The following is a 12,525-nucleotide window of genomic DNA, read 5'->3' on the forward strand; positions in this document are numbered from 1 at the left end:
AAATGATACATTAATGGTTAAGTTGCCAGTGGCAGCTTTTATTACATTTATTGTCTTCTTTTTTAGTTCAGTTTGAATGCAAAAATAAATGTGAAGAGGAGATGTCTGTGGCTTCAACCTCTAGGACAGAAGCAGATGCTACTTGCAGTCACTATTCTGCTTCAGCTAGCTTGGCAACAAGTGACTCAACTTATCCAAGAATGCAAAAGGTAAAACTGAATAAATTTACCGATTAAAATTTAACCCATCAAAGAAAATGTTAAGTACAAAGATATGGCAAAAGTTAATGACTGAGTATAAATAACCCAATTAATGTTATTGCTATTTAATCGCTGAAATTTCCTTCAAAACCTGTACACAGATTCTGGACTTCTATGTAAAAAGCTTGACATACGAGGTGCATTCACATATTAATTTTTATATTTTGTTAAGAACTTTATTTGTTAATCTACAGTAATGTTATCCTCCTCAAAATATTCCCCATTACATACTATACACTTATGTCAGTGCTTTTTTCCAATTCTCGAAACACGTTAGGAACTGTTTCCTAGGGATAGACTCCCAGCTGTGCATTTTTAATCTCATCCACGCTTGTAAAACCACTGTCCTTTAAGGTCTGCTTTGAAATGTTTACATCACTTGTATGCTCTTTTTTTAAATCACAACAGACTCACCAAAAACAATATTTAACATTTATAGAAATTTGATACACTATTCCATTCTTCTAACAAAAATTTAATACAGATTTTCTAATCCATTTTTATACAAAACAATAATCACTGATACTACCAAAACACATGTACCTTTTTGACAGCTGACAAATAACAAATATGCATAACACTGTACAGATACTTTTCAGACATGTTTATGAAGACAGTGACAAAAAAGTAGTTTAAATCTAATACAACATGCGAAATTGTTAATTTCTTGTTACTTATTAAACACACTTTGTGTTGCAACAATTATTAAGTTTTCACACAGCCCTTGAAAGAAACTCCTAGCTTTTAGTAGAAACACACTGTAAGAACAAGCATTAAATTCTCCAGATTTATTGCACTATATGGGGTTCGTTTTACAAATAGCAGTAGAGGAACATAATTCACATTAATAGGCATTCAGTTCTAAGTCTGTAGTAGAATCCTGACTTCAATTCTTATGTTAATATTATTCACTCTACAAGTTGTGTTTCTGAAGAATCTATCATCTTTTGTATTCCGTATGGTCTTAACCTATTTGCATAAAAATAAATGCTGCTGGGATGTATCTGTGTACAGTGTCGCCACAGATTTAAAGTGCACACCACAGCAGGGCCGGCACTATGTTGCGAAACAGCCTGTAGAAGCACCCTGCGATGATGTTGTGTAGGCAGAGTAGGGACTCCCTGACTATCTTCAGTTTACTGACAGACTATAATTGCAAACTTATTACCATGCTGCAGGAAAGCTAAATGTATGAAATATGGTTGACATAACGTCACATTGTCCTCGGCTGCAAGGACAGCAGAGTGGTACAGCACATGCCGATGCAGTGGGAGGATTAGCTTTAGACGGGGGAGGGGGTGGAGGGGGATGAAGAAGAAGAGGAGGAGGAGGAGGAGGAGGAGGAGATTACACGCGGTATTGTCTGCTGACAACTCATGTCACTCGATTTATGTTCCGGTATCCGACATGGTGCATGAATGTATCAAGTTATCGTAAAACCACCCTGCAGATCCTTCTATGTTTATATGTGGTATTTATTTGCAACAACTGTATCGTAAAAATTAGTATCAAGATATTGTATTGTGTGTAACAATGAATATTAAATTCAAATAATCCTGTGCTGATATTATTCAATGAGCAGGTGATGAACAGATGACGTTTCATTAGGCATCACTACTAAATTTACTACCACAGAGCTCAAACATTAAGTACTTTGTTGCAAAATCACTACTGCAGTGCCCATCTGCGGAAATCACGTATGTTCGCAGCACAGCTGCCAAATACTTTTACAAGCTGCAAACAGTACTCAAGTCACATTAAGCAAAAATAGCACATTTGGACTGTGTATTTCACACATTTTGCTTCCTTGGAAGCATTTAATAAACTTGTCTGGGTTTCGGTTGTTGCATATCAGTACTTTAAGGATCTTGAAACTGCACTTTTGAGACAGGAATCATTGGCGTGGCATATCAGAAAGTGTTACTTCGGTGAAGAGTGTGTGTGAAAATTTGACCCGTAAATTATACTCTAACATTACGCAAGTTTGTCGCAGTGCAAACTAATACTTCCGGGGTTGTTACATTACATTAATACATTGTATATTCACCAAGTGCTCTAGACAATTTTTTTTAATAGATTATGGTTATCGTATGAAATCGAGAACAATTACTTTGCCAGTGTCAACCTAACCACTCTCACCCGTACATAATCAAATATTAAATGACTGTAGCAGATCAGAACATTTAATCAGTGGGAACCAATATATGCTGGTTTACTTATATGGAAATGATCCTCACACAAGAATACACTTTAAGTCACAACTATCTACGAGAGAGCTGCAAACACATTTTAAGAAACTTCTCAGTTTTTATAACATTCAGAAACAATTTTCCAGAGTAGTTATACATTTATTTATACAATGTGATACTACACATCATTGGTAGCTCATTTTTCACAACAAATCCCAAAAGAATGTGCCACTTGAAGCAACTTTGTAACTGTAGTAAGAGCTTACTGTATAAAGATGTCACAGACATCATGACACATAAAAATGTTTTTGTGGCCTCTCGAATTACTCTATTTCTGTTTTTTCTTACAAATAGTTAAATTTATGAAGAATAAAAACACGATGAGCATAAAATGATGACTTCCAAAAACAAATATCCTATTATGTGGAGAATTTGCAGGTAATCTGAACATTTTTTTCCCCAAATTTGGGGGATGTCACCTAGATTTTTGGGCAGCTTGGAAATTGGCATAAGCAACACTGCAAGTGCTCTTAACAAACCTGCACACAGTTAATATTTAATGACAATATTTTTCACACCTTTCAAATATTAAAGCGACCCTGACACCATCAATAGTATTGCCAGTGGGCAACGCGATTTTACAAGGTTGTAGGTGCTTGACATTGTTCCATTCTGGGGCAATGTATATTGATACGGAAATAGAAGTAATAAACTTCAAACAGCCATAATACCTTTAGTAGAACATTTATTCAGATTACCGGTTTTGGCAAAGTACGTTGCCATAATCTGAATAAATGCTCAGCATACATGATCGTGGTATTTTGAAGTTTGTTACTTATATTCATTTTTGAAGGTTAAGAAATCTAACACTAAAAATAAAGCGTGTGCTGCAATTACTTTAGCTAAACCTGGTAAACAACAGGAAACAAGAAAAATGGGGCAATACGCCTTAGAATGGTAGAAAACGAAGCTACTTGTTGTATGTTAGTTTACTGACTAGAATCTTAACCACAGAAACAAGATGCCATACCATTTTCACACAAGTCTATCTTGTGACAAATTATCAATGTTGATACAATGTAAAATAGAAAGCAAAATTCGTCAATGAGAGAGGCAATCGCAGTTGACGAGATTACGTGTAACAGAAATTACCAAAAATGTTTTCGAAACCTGTGAAGTAATTGTATCTGTGGTATAATGCTATATTCACATAATTAACAAATAATGTGATGAGGCCGATATTTATTTAGCAGCCATCACATAAGCAGTAAATGGCAAGACCCACTACTGTTTTGCCACCATAAGGTTACGATTTTGCTAGTGCTGCCAGAAGTGGAGAAAATCAGCACTACGTGAAAGATATCCTTTCATCTCAGATAGCTGCCAATGTCAAGCTGCCACTAGACGCGAAGTATTACAAAATGCTTGCATCCACTAGCAAGTAACTTTCGTAAACACTTTCTGATGTGTCTTCATTAGAACAAAAATGTAAGCTTACTTCTTCAAGTCTTTAGGGTAAGTTTATTTCAGGAACTGATGCAAGAAACTGTTCCCACCAACTTGCAAACTGTTTGAAGTTCATGAGACTAGCGCACATGGGGGGAGGGCAAAGGAGGGGCAGGTGGGGGGGTGGAGGTTCTAGAGATCGTGGTTCATAATATTCCAGCCAATTCTGTGATTTTAAGGATAACGGGCCATACACAGCATGAAGTTCGATGTAATGCCTCAAACTTGATTTCAAGGTTACGATGTTAGAGTGCTTGCAAGACGGGCAAATACACCCCAACTACTCAGTGAGGAAGGCGGACCTGTTGTATACAATAAAGGAAAACAAACCATGAAAGTGTACATCATGGGTAAAATCTCTAAGAGCAGAGGCCACAAAGTAGTGTGTTTACCACCCTACAACTGATCTAAATCCAGTAGAAGCGGCATAGTCCAAAATAAAAGAATTTCAGGGAGAACAATGTCATTAATGACATGTCAAAGGAAAGACTGCAGAATCTTGACAATGCTGCTTTCCTTTCAGTTACTGCACAGGACAGCAAGCATACTGCAGGAATGTGCAGTAACTGGAGCAAGAGTATTGGACACGAAAAAAGAATAATTGAAATGGCCACGGAAGTTGTCGTCATTAACATGCCCTCCAGTGAAGATGATCATGATGATACTGAATCAAACACAAATGACAGTTACTTTTACAGAACATCATTTTGACAGTTCTACCAGGCACAATTAATTACACTTTGTGAACATTACTGCTGTGCTGCATTTAAAAAATGCAATTTTCAAAAAGATTCCTAAAATCAGCTTTTGTCTTTAGATTCATAGCGTCTTAAGTTGCACATTTATCTACTTTCATTTTTCATTGTTTTCGAATCATAAATTATACATAAGTAGCAGGTAAAACTCTTAATGTGAGTATGCCAACAAATCAAATGATTTCTGATCCGATGGAGGTGTCACTTTAACGGGAAACATTTCCACCACTGCAGCAAGCAGCTAATGCTGTGTTTCCCCCACTGCTCCTCTCTCCTCTCCCCTTCATAGACTCAATGTGAGGTCACGGCCTTTCCTGACAGTCACCTCACCAGTCATCTACATTACTAGATAAACAATATGTTTCCAAATTAAAGAAGAAAATGTCCTAGAGAATGCTCAACTGATCACTGCAAAGTGATAAATATGACCACTGCATATTCCTTTTATTAAAACTTTTCTGTTAAAAGACTACTACAAAAATGGAATCTGAAGTGTTATGCTCAAAGACGAAGTGATAAAACGAAGAGTGCATATTAGCTCTGTATGGCTGGTTCATGAAGCTCTGCCAACGCCTGAATGGCAAATAATGTCAAACCATCAATGCTCAACTCCATACACCCAGTGTGCATTGAGAATATTTTTGGGGCCATCAATATTGCTTGTCAATATTTCTGATATTTATAATAAGTCAATACGTGCCCTAAGGTGGGCAGTATAAAGACAGATTGATATTACTGAAAGTTTGAGGCCCCTTTGTCTTACATGTAATGCGAAGCAATGGTGGAAATCATCGTTTTGAGGTACGATGGGAAACCGAGATGCTCTGTAGTCAACTAATTTGAAGTGACTGAACTGTTAACATAACCACAACCTCATGATATGCAATGTATCTGAGGAGACTGCAGTCAACAACTTGCGGCAGAACTATTCATCACATTTGTTTTGTTCACAGTGATTAAAGTTAACCTTTGCTAGCAAACAAGAGAGAAATCAGTGCCAAAAGCAAACAGATTTCTCGCTTTCATTGGTTATGTGGAACTATCCTCATACTTGTTTCAGGAGCTGACACCTGATACATAGATCACACAGACACAGCGCATAAAAATACTGTACACTCTTAAACAGTATGGAAACTTCTTTGTGTATGTAACTAAAATTGCTAGCTGCATGCAGCTACTCTGTTCATAAGAGGGTAGACGCCACTTAGAGTCACTGAAACTTTCCGAAGTGGATGAGCAGCTGGAAGTGGTAACAAGTACCATAACACTATCTTCAAGAAGACCATTATTCCATGCTTTGTCAATTACTCACTTTGTATGGATCACAACAGCGACATTCTCTAGACCCAGAATAATCAGTTTCTCTCACAGTAATTTTTTTTATTTTTGTGAGGAACATACCCTTTCACTTGCACCCAAGTAAGATCAATAGCGTTAAAGTGGCAGTGACAAGGTGGTAGTTTAATGACTGTCCATGTTCGTAAGCTACTTTCTCAATGAAAGAGGTTGGAAACTGGCTTGTGAAGTGACGTGTTCCAATAACTATTTTTATCAATGAATTATCCGCAGTAACTCTGTGACCACTGTATAATGTCTTCCTTTCAAGAGGGCATAGTCCAAGTCTTATCCTTCAAAAATTAATGGCATGGAGCATTGCCTATAATAATTACTCACAGATTTTCTGAACTTGGTAACAACGTACTTTTGAACCAATTTAAAAACTAATTGTGAAACATTTCCTCATGGTACTCTTTTTTGGATCTCAAAAGTAGTTGACAGCCAGAAATAAACCTGTGGTGGGTACCAGCATGCAAAAGAATAATTCTACCACCTTTTCCAGTAGGGAGTGCCATACCTTCTGCTTTGTCGTCACTCCAACATTTTGTTAACAGTACAACCTGCATTCACCCATATTTCATCAATCCAAACAATGTCCTCTAAATTAATATCTCATTCTGTGCAAAGATCTGCATCGGCCTGCGGCTGTCTTCTCATTCCGTCAACATTTTACGGCCTGAAATATTTTTATATTTAATGCTGAGACTCTGCAGAAGCAGTCGCAACGTCTATCTGCTGCCTTCAAAAGTATAATTCCACGCTGTGTTGAAGCTTATCTAATGTGTGGCAATCTCTCTTATGATGATTATTGTATTGTGACACCAGACTGCATCTTGTTCAAAAGCCTCTAGATTTGCTACGAGTTTCTGCATAGTTTTTTTCTTGACCAGCATATGAAGACAAGAGTCCTGATGAATTATTCTCGGGTTGTCAGCTGAGTGGTGGCGCCTTCTTGTTACAACGTTTCATTGAGTTCCGTACCCATCATCTTTGCCAGAAGATGATTAGTACAAAACTCATTGAAACGTTGCAACAAGACAATGGCATAACTCGGTTGATAACCCGAGAAGAATTCGTCAGTGAAATACGCCGAGAAAGACTGCAATTACACGACAAGAGTCCTGCTTTGTTTATTTCAATCTCTTATTTCTCTTTACTGATACGAAGTACCGTCAGTTCACTAACCGTAACCACGGCTGCTGCACGCGACTGCTTTGGAAACCACTAAGAGAGGGCCCCATTATCCGCCTGCCTCTCAAGGTATTCCAGCACACTGCACACGAGTTATCACGATAGTCCTTTAAAGGCAATTCCTTGCCCAGCTTTCTTTTCTGATGTGTTTGCATACCGAATCCCGAGTCTGCTTCTTTTCTTTCAGATTCCATCAGATATGACAAACCACACGAAAAACACACGCACAATGACTGTTACGAAATCCGCGCATTTTGTACACAGCTGAGCATTTGGTGTTTCAGTTTGGCAATGGCGAATGGTTTGCGAGTGACATCGAGCACTCTCATTGGAGAAAACCAGCTTTAGACCATAAACTGTCAACTATTAACTAATTTAAAACTGACTATAGTGTAAGAATTTATACAGGCGTGTTCAACAAATATCTTTGTTTCACTTCAGCTATAAAGTTTGTACAAATATCCTCTCACTGTGGAATGCAAGGTGTATTACCACTTCAGAAGACATAATGCTGTTTATGAAAGATCAAGGGAATTTACAGTTCTTGTTTGCCATGAGGCTGTGTGACTTACTATTTGAAAAACAATTTTCCTATACTACAAGGACACTTCTTATTCAACCTAATAATTAAGTAAGTTTACCTTTGCGATAAGATCCCTTGCATCATTTGAAATGAAAAGTGGCAATGAATACTGGGCTCTGCTTATTTTGCGGTATGTGTCATCGTAGGTAGAGGATTCAAATGGTGGTTTGCCGACCAAACACTCGTAGCAAAGTACTCCAAGACTCCACAAGTCAACATTTTCATCATGAGGCTGACCTTTGACCATTTCAGGAGAAAGATAATCCAGTGTTCCACATAAAGTAGTCCTCCTGAAAGCGAATAAGTTAGCAAATCACAGTTCAAAACAAATTCTTACAGAGAATCTTACTGAAAGTGAAAGTACATTGAAAAGTGATCAATTCTGTCAATTTTATGTTGTTCTGAACTGTAAATGATGCTTTTGTTGAGCGAAGAACCTATTGCTTTGGCCTTCCACAATTTTATCAGCAAATATTAGAATCTAGAGGATTTGAATTAAGAGCTTAAGAATACCGTTAACTATGCAAGCCTTAGTACGATTAAAATACCTCTTTAGTTGATATCCCTTGACTGCCCTTTAGATAAAGATCGGTGAAAAAGAGAGAAACCTACTGTTTCCCAGTGCAGTTGGCAATATCAAACAGCCCACTGACAGGCCTTGAAATCCCATTAATTAATTCACAATACACCAACACAGCAAGTTAAATGACAGTGTTAACAGTAGAAATTTTGTGAGACCAGATTCCAGAAACTCCACTGCAATGGATGTGTGTTCAGTAATGAGCAAATTTACGAATCAAATCACACACACTATTTTCTAGTAAGTGCTGCCTCAAGAAAGTTCTTGACATCTAACATGGAGGACCTTAGGGACTGCTCTGCCCACTTCAATTTTCTTCATACTTATGGAACTAATTTCCAAAAAAGCAGTACAAAGCAGCTCCCAAAAACTTTAAAGAAAGGCCTCTGAAGATTTCTGAGTGCTCTCAAGTACCAAACATTTCTGCGTTACTATCATAAATCAACATTAGCAGAGTGCAGAGCATAAAAGTCTAGTAGTCATGAAGTCATCGAGTGCCACTAAAAGAATTTTCTTTTTAATTTTATCCAGATTCCATAGTTCTTAAGAAAAGTAAATTTTAGTTAAATGTTTAATAATAATTTCAATAAAAATAATATCTTTGCATTTCTTATTGCTAATCACATGGCAACAAATTAAAATTCATTATAGAGATATGAAACATTACTGTTAAATGAAAAAAATTCATGCATCAACAATACTGTCAGTACCTATACATAAAAAGTATTTTATTTTCTATTTAATATCCAGTTTTCTAGAACCAAATTTAAATTTACTGTGAATATTAAACACACGAAAATGGAAGTAATGATAGATGTTATTTTTACTGAACAGCTATGATTCAATATTTGTTAACACCGATTTCATAGCTATAGAATTTAAATAAAAGGAAGAGAGTTAAAACTAGTGAAATTTGAACTAGTGTCTTTGCAGTTACAAGACTTGTGCTGTGCAGTCAGCTGAGAGCGATAAGATCAATCATTTTGAAATATTTTTACTTAACAGCACTTAAAATTCAGAACTGTATAATCTTCAAATGCAAGTTTTTCAAGCAGGATCTTGAGAATTTCTGTTTATTGCTTTAAGAAATTTATGCCCAGGAACTGACTTTCAAATCCAATCAGTATGAAGAAAACCAAAGACGACAGAGCAGTCCTTTAGGTTCCCTTGTAAGAGCAATGTTCGATGGTAAGTGTCATAAGACGTATGCAGACAGTTCACATACTTCCACCATTATGTACAGTATATGAAAGCACCATCCCATCTGCCATAATATGGCAGATTTATTTGTGCATGCATATGTGTGTGTGTGTGTGTGTGTGTGTGTGTGTGTGTGTGTGTGTGTGTTTTAATATTACAGACCAGCTTGCAGCAATGACAGTACACAAGAGGTCATGATATGCTGTAACTTTGTTACATGTTAAGCATATTTGCAGTTACGTGATTTTCAACTTCTTGTAATCATTGTATCATGACATGGGAATAAGAATGCATTTACAGAATATAATATGTTAATTGTAAGTCTATAAGATGAAGGCACAATATCATCGTCATGTAATGAAATTTAATTTTTCTGGTTCATTTTCAGCACAAAATGGAGCACCTTTATTTGTACATAACAAACTTGAGATTGTAGTTCACGCTCTTTTCAGTAATTAGAATAGGAATTTGCTTTTTATGAAATCTTACATATTTGTAAATTTATTGTCAAAATAAATTATATTATGAAATTTATCCCAAAAACATTTTATGCTTCACAAAACAATTTGCTTAAGATCTACTATTCTTTCTTGCTGAATATGTTGTCATACTTAAGCCAGTTTGAAAAACCTTGTTTTCATTGTACACCATAAAATATTGAATTGTAACAATACAAAAATAAGTCTACACTGTCATGAATTTATATAAGGACAAAGAGGGGGTTGCAAAGCCATTAGTTGAAGGAAGTGTCAGTCAGTGCAGTTGCTAATATTAAATTGGCAGTTGGAAAGATAAACAGTTAAAAGAAGAATCTGCTTAACATGGATTTTTAAAAACTATAAAATCTGTCCAACATAGGTGTTATAACAAATGCAAACTCCAGAACTTTTGCTGTGAAACAAAATGAAGACTTATCAAATTCAACCACTGCCAGCAACAGCAACTTCTCGAAGTTATGTATTTATGAACTCCTGTTACATTTCCCACTTCAGAACACTTGCAATATCTCATGTAATCACTCGAGAATTATGAAATTTGGAAAGGCACATACTCTTGTGTGTAAATTAGGACTTGAACAGGAACATAGGTCATTTTAAAAACATATTTATGCCTTATGCCCATTTTGCAGCAGGTAATTTGTCAACCTGACAAATTTTTATTTATCTTTTTATTTTATAGTTTCCAAATTTTATAACTACTTTGTAGCGAAGCCAACAGTCTGGATGATTAACACACCCATGTAACATTAGCCATCATGGTCTTGCAAAGGGCTGAAAGCAAAGAGAAACTACAGCAGTTATATTTACTGAGGACATGCAGCTCCGGCGCATGGCTTAATGCATTAAATATTCTGGAGTTCTCTCTCTCTCTCTCTCTCTCTCTCTCTCTCTCTCTCTCTCTCTCTCTCTCTCTCTTTCTCTCTCTCTCTCTCTCTTTTAGGGCGCAAAACTTCGGTCATTAGCGCCGGTCTGTGGCTTAGCAAAAAGCCAAAAGAACCAAACTGTAAATCAGCAGCAATGGGAGCGAAACTCAAAAAAGTGGGTAAACTAAAAAACAGAAGGGAAGCTTAGAAAACCACCATAGAAGGAAGGGTTGTTTGTCCCCAAAAAGAACTTCAAAGATACTAATAAACTCGAGACGCGATCGGCTTAGCGCGTGTCATCTGCTAAAATGGAACATATATCAGGCGACAGCTGTAGACGGACGCGTAACGGAGTAAAACAGGGGCACTCAAGTAAAAGGCATCCCACCGTCCACAGTTGAGAGCAGTGGGGACAGAGTGGGGGAGGACCGCCACTTAAAAGATGTCTATGGCTAAAAGGACAGTGCCCTATCCGGGGTCTAGTTAAAATTACCTCCTCCCGACGACGCGTTCGGGAGAAAGAGGTCCAAGCACAGGGAAGAGCTTTCACGTCCCACAATTTATTATTGGGAAGTGTAGACCAATGTGCGTGCCATAAAAGAGCAACACAATGACATAAAACACACTGTAGATCAGCAAAGGGAACCATGCAAACAGCAAGCTGAAGAAGAGAGACTGCAGCCTTGGCCGCTATATCTGCCGCCTTGTTTACATGGATACCAACGTGTCCTGGGATCCAGATGAATGCCACAGAGACGCCCCCCAAGTGGAGCAAGTGGAGGCAGTCCTGAATCCGGTGGACCAGAGGGTGGACAGGGTAGAGAGCTTAGAGACTGAGGAGAGAGCCGAGCGAATCTGAGCATATAATATACTGTATCCGCTGATGGCGACGGATGTATTGGACTGCCTGGAGAACAGCGTAAAGCTCCACAGTAAAAACTGAACACAGGTCGGGAAGCCGAAATCTATTAGGGGTGTCGCCAACAATATAGGCACTCCCTACACCAAATGATGTTTCTGGCCCGTCTGTGTAAATAAATGTGGCACCCTTCATTTGTGCGAATAGAGCAGCAAATGTCCGATGCTAAATGAGAGAGGGGGTACCATCCTTGGTAAACTGACAAAGGTCACGGAACAGGCAGATCCGGGGACGGAGCCAAGGCGGTGCTGTACCCCAAGTTGTCAAGAAGGTTTTAAGAAAGCGGAAGAAAACAGAATGGAGCAGTTGACGGAAGCGGACTCCCAGTGGTAGTAGGGAGGAGGGGCGGCCTGCATACCCTACGTCAAAGGAGGCATCGAAAAAAATGTCATGGGCTGGATTAGCAGGCATGGAAGACAGATGGCTAGCATAACGACTCAGAAGGACAGCTCGCCGATTGGAAAGCGGAGGTTCAGCAGTCTCAGCTTACAGGCTTTCCACTGGGCTGGTGTAAAAAGCTCCAGACACTAAACGTAATCCACAGTGGTGGATAGAGTCGAGACGCCGAAGAATAGACGGCCGAGCAGAGGAGTAAACTATGCTTCCATAGTCCAATTTCGAGCACACTAAGGCGCGATAGA

At 38.0% G+C, this 12,525-nt stretch overlaps 1 protein-coding gene across 1 annotated transcript in view; it reads right to left on the reverse strand.

The window, feature by feature from the left end:
* LOC126187675 (aurora kinase A-A-like) overlaps positions 1 to 12,525 on the reverse strand; it is a 72,673-nt gene that overhangs the window by 13,387 nt on the left and 46,761 nt on the right. The window contains exon 5 of the mRNA XM_049928908.1: positions 7,881 to 8,112. Coding sequence (XP_049784865.1) covers positions 7,881 to 8,112 — 232 coding nt within the window. The remainder of the gene's footprint in view (positions 1 to 7,880; positions 8,113 to 12,525) is intronic.

The sequence above is a fragment of the Schistocerca cancellata genome, chromosome 5 (genome assembly GCF_023864275.1).
Source record: "Schistocerca cancellata isolate TAMUIC-IGC-003103 chromosome 5, iqSchCanc2.1, whole genome shotgun sequence".
Lineage (NCBI taxonomy): Eukaryota > Metazoa > Arthropoda > Insecta > Orthoptera > Acrididae > Schistocerca > Schistocerca cancellata.